Source organism: Molossus molossus, unplaced genomic scaffold, assembly GCF_014108415.1.
Source record: "Molossus molossus isolate mMolMol1 unplaced genomic scaffold, mMolMol1.p scaffold_m16_p_11, whole genome shotgun sequence".
Classification (NCBI taxonomy): domain Eukaryota; kingdom Metazoa; phylum Chordata; class Mammalia; order Chiroptera; family Molossidae; genus Molossus; species Molossus molossus.
Window position 1 is genome coordinate 83825659 of NW_023425346.1, and position 22366 is coordinate 83848024.

Genomic DNA, 22366 nt, shown 5'->3' on the forward strand with positions numbered 1-22366 from the left:
GGATTGTGGTTTGGGATACTGAAATGTACATTCACGCTGACAAATGTGATGGGAAGAGAATTCAGGTCTGTGTGGGGAGCAAAGGAGTGTTTCTCTATCTCACTAAGTGGCTAGATGTTATGACTCCTCTGCAGAAATCAGCCCATTTACATATCTGGACACTATCTGATAAACCGAGGAAATTATTTTAGGCTATTCTAAACAATTGAAACTATTCACTTAGCTTGAGATGAACAGTATAAACACCCACACCAAAGGGAATTTGATTTTGCTGGATGTCAAAGCCACCCCAGCAAGGTCCTTAGAGCTCGAGAATAACATGAACACCATCCATGCCTTCATCTTAGTCAAAGGAAAAAGTAATCTGACAAGTTAATTTTAATACATGTGAGCTCTTTTACATCTTAACAGACAAGCTCATGTATAGAAGAAGTACTGCATTTCTTAATTTTCTTTCAATCATATTCAGTTTGACTTGGAACCACTATTCCACCAGAATGGCTGGAAGTTGAATCTCAATCTAGGGTTTCCCCCTCCAAGGAGTAGGGCCTGGGAGGCTCCCTGAGTTTCCAGCATCGGTTCACAGCTATTTCACGTAGTACTGTCTTCTGTGTGCTTAGGTCTGGGCACTCTGGAAGGGTTGGAACCCTTCTCTTTGGGGCCTTGCCCTTCCGTGGAGTAGCTACCACAGACCAGAGCGAGGGCACAGGGCCTTGCTGCCCACAGGACTAAAAGACACTCTCTCCATGTTTTCCTTAGTGGCTCTTCCTTCTGCTTTTCTAAAGATCATGGGCATAATTGTCCCAGTGATCTTAGGTTTTGAAACCCAAACCTATTAAGGTAAGTGTTTTTTAGGCTTCTGTGTTCTGCTTTGCCATGAACTTTTCCTAACAGAAGGGAAAATGCTGAGTGCTAAGCTTAATATCTGCTCCCAAAAGTCCTGCATATATTTTTAAATATTGAATCACCAATATATTGTTTTAATAACCCTGCATCATCTTAAGTTCATAGTCAAGTTCAAGTTCAAATGGGCTGCAACATATAGGTTATTTGTTAAAACTGTTCAGCAAAATGCGTCACCCTTGAATGCCAGGCTCTGTCAAACCGTATAGAGGACTTAGTTGTTTTATCACAATGATGTAGAAAATTTGGAGAAGCTGAACAGGGACTTAAATCTCTAGGATAAACAAAATCCTGATTGGATTTTTTTTTTTTTTGCAGGCATCTCTTCAGAAGTCACAATTAGGAGAGCAAAATTAAAGCTTAGGAATCTCGTGGTTAAAATTGTAAATTTGCTTTCTCTTGATACAGCCAACTTTCTGAATATGAAGCATGCTAATTAGTCTTTTTCACACTAGAATGATAGGCAAGGTTCATGGTAATGTAGCCATAGGAAAAAGGGAGAGGTGGTATATCATCAATTTCATCATAGGAAATTGTCTTCTCTTTATGATTTTAGTACTTATAAGCCCAAAGAATTACCTACGTCCCCTTTTCCTATGAAAACTATACAATCACAAAACCATCTTTTCTCCCACTTTTCTTCTTGCTTCCAAATAGGGGTTGTATTGTGATATCCGTCAGCTGGTCCAGTTTATCAAAGAGGCTCATGGGAATGTCTTCAGGAGAGTGGCCCTCAGCGCTTTACTTGACAGTGCGGAGAAGTTGGCACCAGGGAAAAAGGTGGAGGAGAATGAACCAGAATCTAAGCCTGCGGGCAGTAAAAGGTTGGAAGCTTGAGCGCTCTGAATATTAGTGTTTGCCTGTGTCTATAGAATATAATCTTCTGTTTCACTGTCCATGTGGCTCCTGACACACTGTGTAACCCCAGTGCAGGGATGGGGGACCCATCTTGTGTAAGTGGTACCGCAGGTGGTCCAGCTACAGCTTGGAAAAGAAATGAGTTTACTGTCTGCCTCTGTATGAATCAGAGCTCAGTTGATCCCAAGCTTTTATACACTTAAGCTGCACATCATAGCTCTAAATTGTATAGTAAAATTTAATCTGTGTTTTTGTTTCTTCTATAGTAATATACATTTTTGTTCAGAAAGAAAAAGCCATTACTGATATCATATCAGTTAAGTAATATTTTTAACATGACAGAAGACAAATTACTGATCAGTCCCGTGTTGTTTTTATTTCTAACAAACATAAAGTTATTGTATGCCTATTTCATAAGAAGTGCCACATACAAGGACTAAAGGAAACTCCTAAACTTAAAATCCTGCTTGCAACTAATGACTCTTTTAGCAATAATGGTGGTATTCTTAGGCAATAAGGTAGCTAGGTCATGAGTTGAATGGTAGGATATAAATTTCATACCAACATAGACTCTGTTGACATGGGGTTTGCAAGCCATATAGGTTGTCTATACCAGACTGTTATGAAGTATGTGAAATATTGAGACATGGTGTCCTGCTCTGTTGTGATTGGTGAATGCACCATTTGCACAGGTCAGAGGCAGGAAGCGTTGTGGACAAAGGCCAAGTGTCCTCCGTACCTGAGGAATGTCGCAGCTTCATCTCTGGTCGACCCTCACAGACTCCAGAGCAGTAAGTAGCATTGGCTCTGTGTCCACTGTAGAGGGCTGAGCACTTCCCACTGGAGGAAATTCTATTTTCTAAACTGCTGTTTGTTTTTTATTATTTTTAACTTTGCCTTGCTTCTGCCCTTTACTTTTCATTCCCAAAGCCACTGATCTCTATAGATTCAAATCACAAATAACCAACCTTGTGCCTACAGGAAGCCTCTGATATCAGAGGCTTTTTACAATGGCAAAATCAAAAGCATCTTGAAATTAGTGTCCCCAAAAAATGCGAGGATTACTATAGACACCAAATAAACAGCCTGGGCTCATTTGCATTAATTTTTTAAAATCTCACCCGAGGACATTTTCATTGATTTTTAGACACAGAGTATGAAAAAGAGGGTTAGGGGGAGAGAGAGAGAGAGAGAGAGAGAGAGAGAGAGAGAGAGAGAGAGAGAGACATCAATGTAGGAGAGAAACATAGATCGCTTGCCTCTCACATACACCCTGACGTGGGCTGGGGATAGAACCTGCAACCCAGGCATGTGCCCTGACTGGGAACTGAACATCTGACCTTTCAGTGTATGAAATGATGCTCCCACCAACTGAAACTGAGCCCCATGGGCTGGGGCACATTAATTCTTCTTTTGAAGACCACTTACACAAGTGGCATGATCAAAAATTAAAATATGTACATCATTTTAGGTGCATCATTTTACTTCCCAGAACCCTGATTTAGTGTTAAACTATTATCCTTCCAGAAATTCTGCAGGTAGTGCAGTTTTTATTGTATCCTCTCTCCACAGTCAAGGATATTAGTCATCAAATAGGACCTTGGTGATAATCCACAGCAAGCAAACCAAACCTTCGAAGGAAAAAAAAGCCCTCCCATTTCTTATAGCCCTTGAGAAATCTTAGAGACTGCCCCTAAATGGGTAGAAAAAAGTGAGACGGTAAATCAACTCTATAGATCCTGGGACAGTGTGAGGTTTTACTTATAGCCATTATAGCCCCATTATAGCCCCATGTGCCTACATAGGGCTTGGCCCATGGTAAACACTTAATATATATTTGAATGAATGCACAAATGACAATCAACAATGAAAAGATAGACAGATTACCATTAAACCTTTGTTTTAACTTTTTCAAAATTGAGGTTTAGTTTTGGACAGACTCTGTCCAAAAAAGCAGGATCCCCCCCCCAAAAAAAAATAACACTAACAATTATTGAACTAATCTGATAAGAATGATCTAATAACAAATTGGATTTTAAAAAATAAAACCATTTATTGTCATAAGCAATTTAGTTTTCTAGATTAGAAAATAGTCTCTTTCATGTTCGGTAAACCCCTACCTGATTTCTCAGCGTTTAGCACCTGTCCTTTTCCCTTGAATGAACATACATGTTTTAATATGCCTCTACATAAGAATTTCCACTTGAAGGGATGCCACAGAATGTCACATGTGAAACTTTCCCCTGACTGAGTGGGCCCAGGAGATGAGCACGCCAAATGTCTTCTGTTCAGCATCGGAGAAAAGCGAGCAGATGAGCTTGGCTCCAACTTTACCTTCTCTTTCCCTCCCCTCCCTTCCCCTCTCCTGGCCTCCCCTCCCCTCCTCTTGCCTCCCCTCTCCTCCCTTCCCCTCCCTTCCCCTCCCTTCCCCTCCCCTCCCTTCCCCTCCCTTCCCCTCCCCTCCCCTCCCCTCCCTTCCCTTCCCCTCCCCTCGCCTCCCCTCCCCTCCCCTCTCCTCCCCTTCTCACCCTTCTCTCTCTTTCAATTAAAGTCACATTAACTGCGTAATATTAAAAGCAGTTTTATATGCTCATTTCTCTGAAACTCATTATTATGCACACTCATTAGACGAAGCTGATGTAGCATTATATTGAGAAAGCTGATGAATTATAGCCTCCTTGAATGTTTTCCCACTCAGACCATAGAGTCACATTATTGGGTCGTGTATTCCCCAAAGGCAAGAAGAGATGCTTCATCCACTGTGATCATTTTATAAAAAAATAACTGAGAAGTCAAATTTAAAAACACTGATTTAAATTCACACCATATTTGATAAACAGAATGCCCTGGTTTAAAATGAGAATAAAAAGTATTTAGTTCCCTGATGAGAATTTTTCTTTGGAAGAAGCTTAAAATCTGGATCACAGCCCTGGCCGGTTTGGTTCAGCGGTTAGAGCGTCAGCCTGCAGTCCAGAGAGAGACCGGGGTTCAGTTCCCGCTAAGGGCACGTACCTCGGTTGCAGTTTGTCCCCACCCTGGTTGGGTCGTGCGGGTGGCATCCACTCGATGTGTCCCTTTCACGTCGATGTTTCTCTCTCTCTCTCTCTCTCCCTCCTACTCTATCTGATAAAAACAAAACAAAACAAAAAATTTGGATCCCAATATAAATATCTCTAGAAAGTGATTGCTTTACATAGCACTCTCAAATTTAGGGTAGATTCTAGATTCAACCCCAAAGCTTATAAGCCTAGAATCCCATGGACAAATGTTATCATGTTATTATTTTCTATAACCTTTTCTTTCAAATTACTAAAGTAATATATGTTGCTCAAATTGATAAATGTGGAAAACACAGAAAAGCATGGAGGAAAATAGTTTTAAAACCAGAATGCCATCAACTGGAGATAATCATTGTAAACTTTTGTTGTGTTTTGTTGGGTACATTTTTTTAGCATATATTCACATAAACTCACCCTCAGACATAGGCTTACATGTGTACTTTTTTTTTATTAACCTGGTGTTACCCTGTTCAACTTATTTTATCACTGCCTTTTAACTTGAAAATATATCATCAACATTTCCCATATCAATAGTCTTCTAAAATAGTATTTTAATGACACGGAGCATATCACTATATGGAAGTCCCACAATTTATTTAACTGTATCCCTCGAGTCGAACATTTAAATTGTTTCCAATTTTTCTTTTTTATCCTCACCCGGGGACATTTTTCCACCCTTTGTTCAGATAGAGTGGGAGGGAGAGAGAGGAAAAGAGAGAGAGAGAAACATCGATGTGAAAGGGACACGTGGAGTGGCTGCCACCCGCACGACCAACCAGGGCCGGGGACAAACTGTAACCAAGGTATGTGCCCCCAGCAGGAACCGAACCCGGGTCTCTCTGTACCACAGGCCAGCGCTCTAACCACTGAGCAAAACTGGCCAGGGCTGTTTCCAATTTTTCTTTTTTTTTTATGAATTTTTATTTATTTTTTTGTTACAGATATTTTACCTTTTTACCCCATTGGCACCCCCCACCCCACCCCCCCTCCACACTGTCCCCGGCTTAGTTGTCCATGTCCATTGGTCATGCATACATGCATATAAGTTCTGTGGTTTATCTCTTCCCACCTCCCCACCCCCCATCCCCTCTTCTGAGGGATGTCAGTCTGTGCCCTACTTCCATGTTTCTGGGTCTACTGTATTCCTCAGACTGTTATGTTCATTATATTCCATATATAAGTGAGATCATGTGGTATTTGTCTTTTTCTGCTTGGCTTCTTTCACTTAGGATAATACTTTCCAGGTCCCTCCATGTCGTCTCAAAGGATAAGAGATCTTTCTTTCTTACCGCTGCATAGTACTCCATTGTGTATATGTACCACAGCTTTTTTATCCATTCGTCTACTGGTGAACACTTGGGCTGTTTCCAGATCTTACCTATTGTAAATAGTGCTGCTATGAACATGGGGGTACATATATTCTTCCTGATTGGTGTTTCAGGCTTCTTAGGGTATATTCCCAGCAGTGGGATCACTGGGTCAAATGGAAGTTCAATTTTTAATTTTTTGAGGTAGCACCATATTGTTTTCCATAGCGGCTGCACCAGTCTGCATTCCCACCAGCAGTGTATTAGAGTCCCCTTTTCTCCACACCCTCGCCAACACTTGTTTGATGATTTGTTGATGGCGGCCATTCTGACAGGTGTGAGGTGATACCTCATTGTTGTTTTAATTTGCATCTCTCTGATGATTAGTGATGTTGAGCATTTCTTCATATGTCTCTTGGCCATTTGTATGTCCTGATTGGAGAGGTGTCTATTCAGCTCCTCTGCCCATTTTTTAATTGGGTTCTTTGTCTTCCTTTTGTGGAGTTGTATGAGCATTCTATATATATTGGAAATTAACCCCTTATCTGATACATCATTGGCAATGATGTTTTCCCATACAGTGGGTTGCCTTTCCATTTTGATGATTGTTTCTTTTGCTGTGCAGAAGCTTTTGAGTTTGATGTAGTCCCATGTGTTCATTTTCTCCTTTATTTCTGTTGCCTTAGGTGATGTATCAGTGAAAATTCTGCTCCGTATGATGTCCGAAATTTTGTTGCCTACATTTTCTTCTAGAATTTTTATGGATTCACGGGTCACATTCAAGTCTTTTATCCATTTTGAGTTTATTTTTGTGTATGGTGTAAGTTGATGGTCTAGTTTCATTTTTTTTGCATGTAGCTGTCCAATTTTCCCAACACCATTTATTAAAGAGGCTGTCTTTACTCCACTGTATGCCACCTTTGTCAAATATTAATTGAGCGTATTGCCTTGGGTCCATTTCTGGGTTTTCAGTTCTGTTCCACTGGTCTATATGCCTGTTCTTGTGCCAGTACCAGGCTGTTTTGGTTACAGTCGCTTTGTAGTATAACCTGATATCTGGTATTGTGATCCCACCTACTTTGTTCTTCTTTTTCAAGATTGCTGTGGCTATTCGGGGTCTTTTTTGGTTCCATATGAACTTTTGAAGTATTTGTTCTAGTTCTATGAAATATGTCATTGGTATTTTGATGGGGATTGCATTGAATCTATACATTGCTTTGGGTAGTATGGACATTTTAATTATGTTAATTCTTCCAATCCATGAACAGGGTATGTGCTTCCATTTTTTTATATCTTCCTCTATTTCTTTTTTCAATGACCTGTAGTTTTCTGCAAATAGGTCCTTTACTTCTTTGGTTAAGTTTATTCCTAGGTATCGTAATTTTTTTGGAGCGATGGTAAATGGGATTGTTTTTTCAGTTTCTCTTTCTGTGAGTTCATCATTGATGTACAAGAATACCGTCGATTTCTTGACGTTAATTTTGTATCCTGCTACTTTGCCAAATTCATTTATTAAGTCTAATAGATTTTTGATGGAGTCTTTAGGGTTTTCTATGTACAATATCATGTCATCTGCAAATAAGGACAGTTTCACTTCCTCCTTTCCAATTTGGATCCCTTTTATTTTTTCTTCATGTCTGATTGCTGTGGCTAAGACTTCCAGTACAATGTTAAATAAGAGTGGCGAAAGTGGACATCCCTGTCTTGTTCCTGTTCTTAATGGAAATGTTTTTAGTTTCTGTCCATTGAGTATGATGTTGGCTGTAGGTCTTTCATATATGGCCTTTATTATGTCGAGATATGATCCCTCTATTTCCACATTGCTGAGCGTTTTTATCAGAAATGGATGCTGGATTTTGTCAAATGCTTTTTCAGCATCTATTGATATGATCATGTGGTTTTTATTCTTCATTTTGTTTATGTGGTGTATCACGTTTATTGATTTGCGAATATTGTACCAGCCTTGCATCCCTGGAATGAATCCTACTTGGTCATGGTGAATAATTTTTTTGATGTATTTCTGGATTCGATTTGCTAATATTTTGTTCAGGATTTTGGCGTCTATGTTCATTAGGGATATTGGCCTGTAGTTTTCTTTCTTCGTAGTGTCTTTTTCTGGTTTTGGAATTAGAATTATGCTGGTCTCATAGAACGAGTTTGGGAGGCTTCCTTCTTCTTGAATTTTTTGAAATAGTTTGAGGAGAATGGGTGTTAGTTCTTTTTTGAATGTTCGGTAAAACTCCCCCGTGAAACCATCTGGGCCTGGGCTTTTGTTTGCTGGGAGAGTCTTGATTACCTCTTCAATTTCCTTAGTTGTTATTGGTCTGTTCAAGTTTTCTATCTCTTCCGGGAATAGTTTTGGGAGACTGTGTGTTTCTAGAAATTTGTCCATTTCGCTTAGATTGTCGAATTTGTTGCCATATAGTTGATCATAGTAGTTGTTAACGATCTTGTGTATTTCCGTGGTGTTGGTTGTTACTTCTCCTCTTTCATTTCTGATTTTGTGTATTTGGGTTCTCTCTCTTTGTTTCTTGGTGAGTCTAGCTAAGGGTCCATCAATCTTGTGTATCTTTTCGAAAAACCAGCTCTTTGTTTCATTGATACTTTGAATTGTTTTTTTGGTCTCTATGTCATTTATTTCTGCTCTGATCTTTACTATTTCCTTCCTTCTACTTGCTCTGGGGTTTTCTTTTTGTTTGCTTTCTAATTCTTTAAGTTGTGAGGTTAGACAGTCAATTAGAAATTTTTCTTGTTTTTTGAGGTAGGCCTGTAGTGCTATGAACTTCCCTCTCAGAACTGCTTTCGCTGCATCCCATAGATTTTGTGTTGTTGTGTCTTCATTTTCATTGGTTTCCAGGAAGTTTTTAATTTCTTCCTTGATCTCCTCGGTGACCCATTCATTGTTTAATAACATGCTATTTAGCCTCCATGTGTTGAAATGTCTTTGCATGTTCTTGTTGCAATTGATTTCTAGTTTCATGCCATTGTGATCTGAGAAGATGCTTGATAAGATTTCAATCTTCTTGAACTTGTAGAGATTTAGTTTGTGTCCTATCATGTGGTCTATCTTTGAGAATGTCCCATGTGCACTTGAGAAGAATGTGTATTCTGTAGTTTTGGGGTGTAATTCTCTGTAGATATCTATTAAATCCATTTGGTCTAGTGCTTCATTTAGAGTCTCTGTTTCCTTGCTAATTTTTTGCCTAGAGGATCTATCCAGTGCTGTCAACGGGGTGTTGAAGTCCCCTGCTATGATTGTATTGTTGTCGATTTCTCCTTGGAAGTCCTCCAGAAGATTTTTAATATATTTTGGTGCTCCTATATTGGGTGCATATATGTTTATCAAGGTTATATCTTCCTGTTGGATAGATCCTTTCAATATTATGTAGTGGCCGTCTTTGTCTCTAGTTATGGTCTTCATTTTGAAATCTATTTTATCAGATATGAGAATTGCAACCCCAGCTTTTTTTTGCTTTCCATTTGCTTGGAAAATTTTTTTCCATCCCTTCACTTTCAACCTATGTGAGTCTTTTGTTGAGAGGTGGGTCTCTTGTAAACAACATATAGATGAGTCATGCTTTCTTATCCAATCAGCTACTCTGTGTCTCTTTATGGGAGCATTCAGTCCATTTACGTTTAAGGTGATTATTGATATGTACTTATTTATTGCCATTTTTGTTTAGTGTGGTTCTATTTTTCTTCCCATTTCTCCTGCTAATTACAGCAGTCCTTTTAACATTTCTTGCAGTGCTGGTTTGGTGCTAATGTATTCCCTTAGCCTTTTTTTGTCTGGGAAGCTCTTTATTTGATCTTCTATTTTGAATGATAGCCTTGCTGGGTAGAGTAGTCTTGGATTCAGATTCTTGTTTTTCATGACTTTGATTACTTCATGCCATTCTCTTCTGGCCTGTAGTGTTTCTTGTAAGAAGTCCGCTGAGAGCCTTATGGGGTTCCCTTTGTAGGTAACTTGTTGCTTCTCTCTTGCTGCTTTTAGGATTCTTTCTTTGTCTTTAATTTGTGGCATTTTAATTACTATGTGTCTTGGTGTGTGCCTGTTTGGGTTCTTCTTACTTGGGACTCTCTGTGCTTCTTGAACTTGAATGCCTTCTTCCTTCACCAAATTAGGGAAGTTTTCTCTCACTATGTTTTTGAATATATTCTCTATCCCTTGCTCATTTTCTTCTTCTTCGGGGACTCCTATGATGCGAATATTATTACGTTTCCAGTTGTCCCATAGTTCTCTTAAGCTGTCTTCCTGTTTTTTAATAGTTTTTTCCTTTTGTTTTTCTGATTGGTTGATTTTTTCTACCCTGTCTTCTAATTCACTGATCCGGTCCTCAGCTTCCCCTACTCTGCTTTTTAAACCTTCCAATGTGTTTTTCATTTCGGATATGTCATTTTTTATCTCTTCTTGTTGGTTTTTAATTTCCAATTGGCTTATTTTCAGTGTCTCTATGTCCTTACTCATGCTGTTCAGCTTCCTCAAGATCATGGCTCTGAATTCTAGCTCTGTTAACATGCCTAATTGCTCCACATTGATCTCATCTTCGGTGGAGGTGTCTTGCTCTTTCATTTGGCTTCTGTTTCTGTGTTTCACCATTTTGGCTATCACTGTGGGCTTTGGAGCCTGTCAAGTTCTCCCTGTGGGTGTTGGTGTTCTGCTGTTTGTGGCTCCCTCTCCTGTGTTTAGATGAGCGAGGGAGGACCCACGTTGAACACCACTGTCAAGTCTTACTTTCCTGGTTAAAGTTGCCAGCCCAGGAAACTTACTGTTATCCTCTAGCTTTTTGCCTGGAGGCTAGCAGTCTAGGTTAATTGATGAGTTTTGGGTTGTCCGTTGATTGAAAAACTCCCTCTGGTGCTCAGCCAAGGGGCTTTCACGAGGGTGGGGCAGATGCTGGTTGTTAGTGAGCCTCAATTAGCACTTCAATGGCCCACAGGGTGGGGTTGGATCTCCGAGGGAGGGGCTGCTGCCTTTCCTCAGAGCCCTGGGAAGGAGCAATGTGGCCACCGTCGTGAGTGGCTGCACTCAGCCAAAGCTCTGAGCGCCCTCCAAACCCCGAATGTCCCGACACAGCTCCAGTCCAGTCCGCCCTCCCTCTGCCGGAGCCCAAGGTGAGTGGCTGTGGCTGTTTCAGCCTCTGTCCCGGCTGCGCTGTGGGGCCGCCTGGGAGTGTGACCCGAGGGCGCCGCTCCCAGCTGAGGCCGCTGCCAGCTGCCGACCGTGGGCTCCCAGCCCCGTCTCGCGCCTTCGCAAGCCTACCGGGATCGAGTCGGTGTCCCTCGTTGTGTGGTCCTCGCAAGCTGCTTTTCTGTTGGTTTTTCCCGTCGATTTGTCTGTGTTATAGTTGTAATTCCAGTTTGGTTCTGGGAGACGGTCTGTGTAGCTCCGTTCACTCCGCCGCCATTTTTTCCTCCCTGTTTCCAATTTTTCAATGTTGGTCAATAATACCTCACTAACCATGTTGTTGTCCCATAATTTCCTTGTAATAACTTTCTGAAAGTTGAATTTTTCTGTCAAGGGTGTAGATAAGGCTTCAGATAACCAAATTACCTTCCAGAAAGTTCGATCATTCTATCACATTGTTGGCAGTGTGATAGTAACCACTGCTTTCCTTTCCCCCAATAACCGCTGTCAATTTGATGAGTGAAAATAGGGATCCCATTGCAACCATCTTTTTTTTTTTTTAATTCCTAGTGAGATTAAAATTTGCATACTATTGGCTATTTGTCCTTTTTCTCTTATTGGATGCCCTAATCAAAAATCTCTTTGAAGATGTTCCCATTTGTTTTACTGGGCTGTACTAATATTTTTACTTTTAAACCTTACTTATGTTTCTTTGACTTAATTAAGCACAAAATAATTTAGTGAACAATCGTGGGATGACTTATTCCCTGGGTGTGGTGATTGCGTTTCATTTACTCATTTATTCAAGTATTTTTTGTGAGTTTTTAATGTCAATAATTATACTATACTGGAGTGGGGGTTGGGAGTAAAATACAATCTTCACACTTCAAAAAGCAGTTAAATATTTACTGACACTTCAAGTGCTTCTGCCGTTATGACTCATACCTGCAGATGAATACCTGCAATAATATTTAATTTTTTATTATGGTTGAAAAAATCTCTCCTCAATTTGACAGCTAAGACATGACTGTTTCCAAGAAGAGCTCAGAAAATCAGCCTTGGTCTTCTTCATTCCACTCCCACTCTTTCCAAATCCCAGCCTTTCAGAGATAAATCCAACTCCCATTGGCAGTGGGTTGAAAGAAATGTAAGAGAATTTCACAAGCATATCAGATGTGTAATTCTCGCCTCTGCTTGCTTTCAGCGATGAACAAATGCAAGGGGGCAACCTGGGGCGGAAAGACTTCTGGCGCAAGATGTTCAAATCCCAGAGTGCAGCAAGTGACACGAGCAGCCAGTCTGAGCAGGACACTTCAGAATGCACCACTGCCCATTCAGGGACCACCTCTGACCGGCGTGCCCGCTCCCGGTCCCGCAGAATTTCCCTTCGGAAGAAGCTTAAACTCCCCATAGGTAAAAGTATGTCTGTATTTATTTATGGATTTTCTTATTCCCTGCCATGCTCTTTAATAACATTAATAAACTCATAAACAAAACAGAGCAGCGCATAGTAGGGTGGAGAAAGGGAAAACCTTCAAGTCAAAGGCCCAGGCTGACCACATTCATTCATTTATTCATTCTTTTTTCAACAGATATTTCTCAAACTCCTACTATGTGCTTCTACAGTATGCAAACATTATGTTAGGCAGCAGGGATTAAATGAGCAAAATCACACAGTGTCCGACTTGGCAGAACCTACATTCTGGTAGAGGAGACAGTCATTAAAGCAGATAATTAAACAAGCATAGTTACAAACTACAGATTTCATAAAGGAAATACACAGAGCGTATAAATGCATGCAACAATGAGACCTGACCTAAATTGGGGTGAGGGAGTGGAGGTGTGGGGGTGGGCAGGAATCAGAGAAGTTTTCTTGGAAGAAGTTAAGCTCTGCAGGATGCTTAAGGGAAGGAGGGAGAGCAGTCTAGGTGGTAGCAATAAAATGTGCAAAAATATTAGCAGGGAGGGCAAGGGGAGAGCTGAGACAGGGAAAAGGGGTGCCTGACTCTGGTTGAGTGACTGGGCCAGAGCATGCAGGTCAGTTTGGCTGTTCATCCTACAGCCCTACGTAGCCCAGGTGGGATGCAGAAGAAGAGTAACATAAGCAGGTACACTTTTTCTAAAAGATCACAGCATGGAAAACATATTGGAGGGAGATGAGTGGATGAGAGAGATCGTGGTCTGGTATAAAGAATGGTAGCTTGCCTGGGTGATGACCAAGTAGACAGAAAGAAGTGCTCAGATTTGAAAGGTACTTGGAGGGAAAATCATCAGGACTTACTGCAAAATGTGAAAATCGTCAAAAAGAATGGGATATATTATGGTTTTATTTGCCTAAGAGGCTTAGGTTCTTTTTGTCCTTGTCTTATTTGGTCATGTAATTTCAGAGTCCAACACTCAACATTTAGATGCAAAGTATGTACATTGAAAACAATTTCTTTTCACTTCTATTGACATCAAACCATGTAACTTTCATTGCTTGTTGGGTACATGCTGGCATTTCTGTTTAATCCATTTGGGAGAAATTGCTGTAATGGTCTGATTTGTTAAAAAAAAAAAAAAAAAATGATTAACTAGGAAACTGGCTGAAGCGATCTTCCCTCTCCGGCCTGGCGGACGGCGTGGAGGACCTCCTGGACATCAGCTCCGTGGACCGCCTGTCTTTCATCAGGCAGAGCTCCCGGGTAAATAAGACGTCCCTTGGTCCCTTGTGAGAGAGCACGGCAGTCGCTGATTGAGGGGGGCAGGGCTGAGAAATGCTAAACACCTGGAGGGGCCAGAGAGCGCTGAAGAAACTCTCTTCAGGTTGAACAAACGTAGAAAATTGAGATGAGCAATGAAAACTGAATTGTCTTGGTAGCTGACTATCATCAAGTAACAAGGAAAAGTGTGACAAAGTATTTATATAAAATTATCATGCAGATATAAGTGTATATGTGTGTTTATTACTTCATAGCTATTTTTAGCTTTTAACACGAATATGAAATTTCTGACATCTCAAGCTCCTTTCCAAAGATATAATAATTCTATAGTGATTCCTTCTACATACACACACCCCATCCTACCCCCACACCATTTATTCTCCTTCCATGACTTTTTGCATCAGCTGAACCACTCTTCCTATTGAAAAAGATAAAGAAACTGAGGATGACTTCTCCCATTAAGTGCTTCTTTATAATACTGTTAAGCAATGTAGTAGCACAAAATTTAGAAAATGATTCTCAGTGACATCCATTTCTTTTTTTTTTTTTATCCTCACCCAAGGATATATTTTTGGTTTTTGTTCAGATAGAGTGGGAGGGAAAGAGAGGAAGAGAGAGAGAAACGTTGACATGAAAGGGACACATCGAGTGGCTGCCACCCACATGACCCAACCAGGGCAGGGGACAAACTGCAACTGAGGTACATGCCCTTAGCGGGAACTGAACCCGGGTCTCTCTGGACCGCAGGCCAATGCTCTAACCGCTGGCCAGGGCTATATCCATTTCTTTTGATAGTTTTTCTATGAACGATTCATGGCCTGGTCACTATAATTTTCAGCATATGGTCAGTTACATTTCTTTATGTACAAATTATTTATTTATATTCTTTCTTCTTTGCATCTCACTAAAACCAGTTTTCTTCTACCTGTTTTAAATGGAATATTTTGAAATTATATAAAGAATATAGCAACATTATGAGACATTTAGAATATATATTTGTAATTCATTTTTTACATTCTTTATGCTAAAAAATTGGCCAAGTGTTTAAGAGTCTGCCTCCTTGCTTTGCTAAAAAAAAAAGAAAAAAAATTTTTTTTGGTACGTGCCCCTAGCGGGAACCGAACCCGGGACTCTCTGGTCTGCAGGCCAATGCTCCAACCACTGAGCCAAACCAGCCAGGGCACTAAAAAGTTTTTATTACTGTTGGCTTAGGAGCAAGATCTAGAATACATTTCAATTCTTAGGAGAGCCCATGTTATTGCACTTGAATTACAGTGCACGTTATAAGCAAATGTATACTGGTTCTTCTATAGAGATTTGAAGTCTTGTTCTTCTTCCTCTTTGGTCTGAGTCTCAGGTGTGCAGTTGTTTGTAAAGGATGAAGGTGGCTTTCTGTTCCTGGTTTTGAGTTTGGACTTTATCAAAATTAAATTCTAGGAATACCTCAATTTTTTAACTAAGTTATTTTCATCATATTGGATTATTTCACTTTCAATCTATGACCAGCCTCTTTCTTCAAATCATAGTTATAAGTGGTATCTTTTTGGCACATGGGAATAAACTATGACAAACCAGATGTGGAGTCTGCAGAACTGAAGTCACCCTCACATTCTAAGCATTAGACTTTTCAAGGCAAGGGTTAGCTTAAACACCAGGCATTGAACCTAGCTGTCTGACTACTTTCCTTTTATCCCCAGGTCAAATTTACCAGCGCCGTGAAGCTTTCTGAAGGGGGGCCTGGGAGTGGAATGGAAAATGGAAGAGATGAAGAGGAGAATTTCTTCAAGCGTCTTGGTAAGTGTTATGCAGTCTAAGAAGTACATCCAACTTTCATTACACAGAACAAAAATTTGATTACACAAAATGGTCCATTTTCTATTTTCATTGATGTATCTTGTTGTTGTTACATTTATTGGGGTGACATTGTTTAATAAAATTATATAGATTTTAAATGTACATTCTATGATATATGATCTATATATTGCATTGTGTCCCTACCACCCTAAGTCAAATCGTCTCCTGTCACTATATATTTGGCCCCGTTTACTCTTTATTACTTCCCACCCCCCTTCCCTCTGGTAACCAATATACTGTTGCTTGTGTCTATGAGTTTCAGTTTTACATCTCACATATGAGTGAAATCATATGGTTCTTAGCTTTTTCTGGTTGACTTATGACCCAGCAACCCCTCTTTTGGGGTTGAAAACATTTATTTGCAAAGATATATGCACCTCTATGTTTCTTGCAGCATCATTCAGTGTCCAAGACATGGAGACGACCAAAGTGTCCTTCAGTAGTTAATTGGATATAGAAAAGTTGGTGTATATATTTATACAATGGAACACTATTCAGCCATAAGAAAAGATGAAACACTGCCATTTCCAACAGAGTGAATGCATCTTGAGAATAACATGCGAAGCTAAATAAGTCAGTCAGAAAAAGCTAAGAATCATATGATTTCACCCATTGATTTCTTATTCATTTCTTTCTCATATGTGTGTTATACTACTATCTATAGCTTCTCTAGTCATTAACAATTTGGTTCAGCAGACATTTATGAAAGTCCTGTTATAATTTTCATTTCCTAGTAGGCACTGGGTTTGCAAAGAAGGACAGCCTCTTCTTCTGCTAGTCAGTCATTTATTAAAGTCTTAGAGCTTCAAAGACCCTTCAGATATTCTTTTATCCACCCAGCTATGTACTTAGGTATTCTGCACCTTATATTCTTGACGGGTGGCCAGCCACCCTCTGAACACTTCCACTGAGGGGTGTTTCTTACTTGACAAAGAAATCTGTTCTGGAACTAGACAACTTTAATCATTAGAAAGTCTTTTCTTACATTCTGATAATATACATATCTATAAGTTTGATTCACTGGTCCAAGTTAGGACATCCTGACACCACACGCGCGCGCGCATACACACACACACACACACACACACTCACTCCTCGTAGATGTATGTATAATACTAGTTTCACCTATTTTCCATTTCATGTTCTCTCCTTTCTTCTCACTTCTATTGTTTGAGCATCATTGATTCCTTCTTTTGTCTCCCTTATGTGGAAGAGTCTCTGGATCTGTCACCATCCTGATTCCATTTTCCTATTTCCTGTGTATTCTACTTAGATGATGTGCTTTACAAAAAGTGGAGCATCAGATAGAATGCAACACACCATGTTTGACTTTAATCAGTGCTATAGATAGTGAAATTATTAAGCTCCAGTGATATAGAGCAAGCGTATGCATACAATTTAAAATAGCATCGACCACTTTTACATCATATAGTTGGTTTCTATTAAGTTTGGGATTAACTTTTGTCAGCTGTCCTTGACACGAATGAGTATCATGCTTTACTTTGATGTGACAATTATTAATTATTCATCTCAAAATAAATAAAGTGTTTGTTTCATTGACTTGGGGGTAATTAAGTCACATGCCCAGGAAGGAAATTAAGAGACAGAACCCAAATCAAGTTGAATTCTGAATCTTTTTAACAATTGTGCTATAAAGATCCATCTGCAGACTATACACATTTCCCTGTTTTCACCCAAGTTGTTGATATTCTTAATGGACAAATACAAAGAAATAACTCCTAGAACAGTTCTGGTTAACTTTTATTAAGTAACAATTTGTGGGTGCAGTTTCTCAAGCAACTATACACTTAATTTCCTAATAGTCTGCACTTCCCCATCTCATTATAAAAACATCACTAGACTTTACAAAAAACAAATCCTCCCTGATATTTTTATAATTTTATCAAAAGAAGAAGGATGTAGCTTAGTTCAGTGTGATATATTCTTCATGAAACTACAGTGGTTTCTAAGATTACTTCTGTTTTTAAAAAATGTTTCTATCTATCGAATTATCTCTTATAGAATTTGACTAGGGCACACATCAAGCTTAGTCTATGGTCTCAAGAATCTTCCTAACAACTGTGACCTTTGTCTATTTTAATACTTTTGCCCTCTTTCCAATCCTCACAATATTACAGAGAAGATACATCTAGTGTTTAGAAACATCAGTGTTATAAAGAGATTTCTGTGATGGTTTTGAGGATGAAGTGTGGAGCTAAGTGTGTTCTTCAGGTATGTGCTATGTTAGTGGATGTCATTTGATTAGTATCATGATCATATCTCTCTTTGTCCTCTGCACTGGAGTATAATTTGATGGAACTGAAGCTTCAACTCAGAGAGTAGGTCTCTTATGTTTGGTGCTTTTTTTGGACGTGTCTATTGAATTTAGAGAGAAAAACATCGATGTGAGAGAGAAACATCAATTGGTTGCCTTCCATACTCTCCCTGACTGGGAATTGAACCTGCAACCCTTCAGTGCATTGGATGATACTCCAACCAACTAAGCTACACTGGCCAGGGCTGTTTGGTGCCTTGTGTGTGTGTGTGTGGTACGTGCCCCTTGCAGGAACCGAACCCGGAACTCTCTGGTCCGCAGGCCGACACTCAACTGCTGATCCAAACTGGCCAGGGCTGTTTGGTGCCTTTTTAACAAAGCTTTCTGTACTTCCACTTTGTGATTTTTCTTCTTAGGAGAAAGAATGAAAGCAGAATTGAGTTGTTTACTCCCCTTTTGATTCCTTTACATTCCCTTCTTCAAGTAATAGGCCAATATTTTTACTTTTACTCTTGTTCCAAACATGATATCACAGCATTTCTCATAAACCTTAGTTCATTCTAGATTTTGTTGTTCTCACCATTATTCCTACAGATTTTAGCCATTGTTTCATATAGTCCTTCTAGTCCATTCACAGATAGAAAAGACTTGGTATAGAATATTTATAGGTAGAGCCCGAATCTAGGATGATTTGCATTAGTACTACATGAAGTAGTCTCTTTCTGTGTGTCTAGAACAGAAAATAATAAAATCTGGAACTGGTAATCTGGAATATTTTATGCTCGTGACTGGCCAGAGAATATAACTTGTACATCGTTATTCTTTGTCCATGTTCTCTGGCTTGTTAAAAGTGACAAAAGGAATTCTGTGAGATCATTCCTTTAGAATCTTTTGCAGAAGACAGATATATTCAGCTGTTCTACAACATCATACTTTGCCCTTGACCGTGTGAACATCTTTCTATCTTTGAGCCTGTTCTTGTCTTTTCTTTCTTTTTTTTTTTTCTTCCTTTCTACCTCCCTTCCTTTCTCTGTCCCTTTCTTTTCCTCCCTTCCTACCAGCCTTCCTTCCTTCCTATCTTTGTTCCTTTCTTCTTCCCTTTCTTCCTTCCTTCCTTTTTTCTTTGAAATCTATGTGTATAAAGGATCCCTGTGTACCTATTATAGATACATTGTTCTTTTCTTACTTAAATTATTTTAATCTAATTACATATTTTCTGTTTCTTTAAAGTTGTTTAAAAAAATCAAATGTTCTTACTGTTCATTTAAATGTAGTGTTCAAACTTCAATGCATTAAGACAAAATGCAGTAAACAACAGAATTTCTATAAAATCTCAAAAATTATTGAACAAATGAAAAGTATATCGGCTGAACATTTAACAGAACTGAAGCTACATGCAGAGATCATTTATCTTTTTTATATATTTTCATATTCACTAAGAATATTTCATTTTAGAAATCATGTTGTCTCTCTTTGAGGGAAGATATTTTATTAATTAAAGCAATTCTTCTTAACTGATCAACAAAATTTACTGAATATATTCTTTGTGCTCTACTCTGCCATAAACTCTGTGGGAAATGCTGTTTAAAGAAATACTAGATTTTGAAATGTTCCTTTTAAAATTTTACAGCTTATAAAAAATACATTCTATGTAAATTATACCTCAGTAAATTTAATGTAAAAAAAAAAAAAGTAAATAAATGCAACTAAAATGTACTGAGACTAAAAAATTAATCATGGCCAAGGAAGCCAAGAGGCATTCTTGCACCCTGGTAAGTTTATAGAAAAGACTGTAAAAAAGAAGTGCATTTTATAGCCAAACTACCTTTAAACATTGCTTTTAGTATTACACTATGGAAAGCCAGCAGGGTACAACTGGACAATCTGTTTTTAACATGGAGAGTGTTGATTTATTTATTACGACACGTTTTCCTACCATAATCACTACCTTCACCAGGGTATGAAAGTCTGACCTCCTTCGACACAGGCATATGGGTATTCTAGAGATGTGCAGGGTGGCACAGGGCAAGAGTGCCTGCTTGTGGGCCTGGTCTGAGCCACATTCTCACTTTGTTTCGTTCTGCTCCATGAACTCAGACTGGGCTACCTCACTTGTCTCTTCTCTCCTTATCTCTGTCTCTGTGTTCTCTCCTCTGTCCTCTCTTCCTCTCCGTTCTCTCTCTCATTTTCCCTTTTATTTTATCATTTTTAAAGATCTAGTTTATAGAGCTGTTACAAAAAATAAACAAAATATAAAATATTTCACGCGGTGCCTGGCACATATTAAGTATTCAAAAATAAAAGCAACTATTCTATTGTTACCTAATAATACTGTGTGATTCAATGGAAATTTTACATTGTAAATAGCTTTTACTTGCAGCATAGTCTTTATGTATTTTAATACTTAAGATATTTTCAATCTAATCATAGCATATATAATAAAACATCTAGATTTACTAAAAAAAGAAATCTGATTACTTGAGATCTATCAAATTTAAAGTATAAGGGACTGTTAAGGTAATAATTTTTAATAGGTGAGATTTCCTCTGATATGTGGAACTATTAAAGGGCTGTATATAGCCCTGGCCGGTTTGGCTCAGCGGTTAGAGCATCGGCCTGCGGTCTGGAGAGACCCGGGTTCGGTTCCCGCTAAGGGCGCGTACCTCAGTTGCAGTTTGTCCCCGGCCCTGGTCGGTTGTGCGGGTGGCAGCCACTCGATGTGTCCCTTTCACGTCGATGTTTCTCTCTCTCTCTCTGTTCCTCTCTCTCCCTCCCACTCTACCTGAACAAAAAATGGAAAAATGTCCTCGGGTGAGGATAAAAAAAAAAAAAAAAAGGGCTGTATATAAATGATCAACAAAGTGACATATAGATAAGAAAAATAACAGGAAGTCACCTGTTCTGGTAGCTTTGGTGATGCCCAGTGAAAACACAGACTGACATTCGGAAAGGCAGCTGTCTAGAGACAAGCCTGTCCGGGAAATGTTCATTTCTCATCTGTAGCCTTTAGCCACGCCTTCTTTGTCCCATCTGAGATTCTGTCTTTTGGATGTTTTCCACTATTGGATGTTTCTTGTGCTCCTTTCTTTTGCAGTTGATACAAAATATGCTACACTAACTGAACAAAACAAAAAAACACTGAAGGTATTGAATATGGAATTTCGAATATGGGATATTTGCATCTGAAAAGGGAATCTACTTATAAACAAAGAAATATGGGAAATTTTGATAATGATATTTTAATTACATTCTGAGCCCCCCCCTTTTTTGTACTTATGAAAATTGTCAAACATAGACCAAAAAATTAAGGGAATGGTCCAACAGATCCTAAATATTCATCCCCACTTGCAGTAATAAAATTTTTTTTCCATATTTGCTTTATCTATCTTTTATGGATTTTTCATGTGTTTTTAAAAACAGACACCAGGTACCACGCACACATTTGCCTTAGTGCTGAGGCAGCAGGAGGGAAGTGAGGCATGGGTAGGAGGATCGAGTGTTCTTGACAGAATAGTGAGAAAGCTGTCTCTGGACATCAGATCTGTGACTTCTCGTGAGGACCAGGAGCTGGTATCGCATCATAAATGGTGTGAGCACAAATTAAATCAAGCTCTAAATCACTGAGGGTATATTTTTAGGTGTCAGAAGTACATGAGAAAGAACTTGGACCTGGTTTTAAATACAATATTCAACATAATAATCTGATATAAAAAATTTTTTTTAAAATATATACTAGGAGCTGTAGGAAAGTCATGAGATATTTAGGTTCTTAAAAATGAACTTGAGGATAAAATAATTAAAAACAGGAATTTGTACCACTTTTTCCTTAATGTGCGATCCTTAGACTTTCTGCATCAAAATCAGTGAAATGTTTGTTAAAAATATACATATTCTCCCAATCTATGGAATCAAAATCTCTAGTGATGGGACCTGATATTCTGAATTTTAATAAGCTCCAAACTGATTCGTATTTGTAGGCAGCTTGGCTATGGAGAAAGAGGAGGGGAGGGATCAGTGGTTCCCAAACCTCTCGCCACAGTGTGGGGTCCAGCTGGCTGCAGCTGGTCCCCTGGGAGGCTTCACAAAGCGCAAATTCTTACACGCTGCTTCCAGAGATTCGGAAGGTCTGGGTAAGATTCAGGAACTTCCTAGATCATTCTGATGCACAGACTGCTTTGGAAATCTTGGAATTAAATGACCAATCTCTAAGGTCCTTTATGATTGTAATAGTCAGTGATTCTTTGCCTTGCAACTTATATATCAAAATATCGTCCTTGATA

General features: G+C 39.1%; 1 protein-coding gene across 3 annotated transcripts in view; it reads left to right on the top strand.

The window, feature by feature from the left end:
* UNC80 (unc-80 homolog, NALCN channel complex subunit) overlaps positions 1–22366 on the top strand; it is a 217818-nt gene that overhangs the window by 54864 nt on the left and 140588 nt on the right. For 2 of the 3 annotated variants that reach the window (XM_036254642.1, XM_036254643.1), the window contains exons 17-21: positions 1561–1727; positions 2454–2552; positions 12460–12674; positions 13833–13939; positions 15655–15751. In XM_036254642.1, coding sequence (XP_036110535.1) covers positions 1561–1727; positions 2454–2552; positions 12460–12674; positions 13833–13939; positions 15655–15751 — 685 coding nt within the window. The remainder of the gene's footprint in view (positions 1–1560; positions 1728–2453; positions 2553–12459; positions 12675–13832; positions 13940–15654; positions 15752–22366) is intronic. The other variant, XM_036254641.1, reaches the window with a different exon arrangement.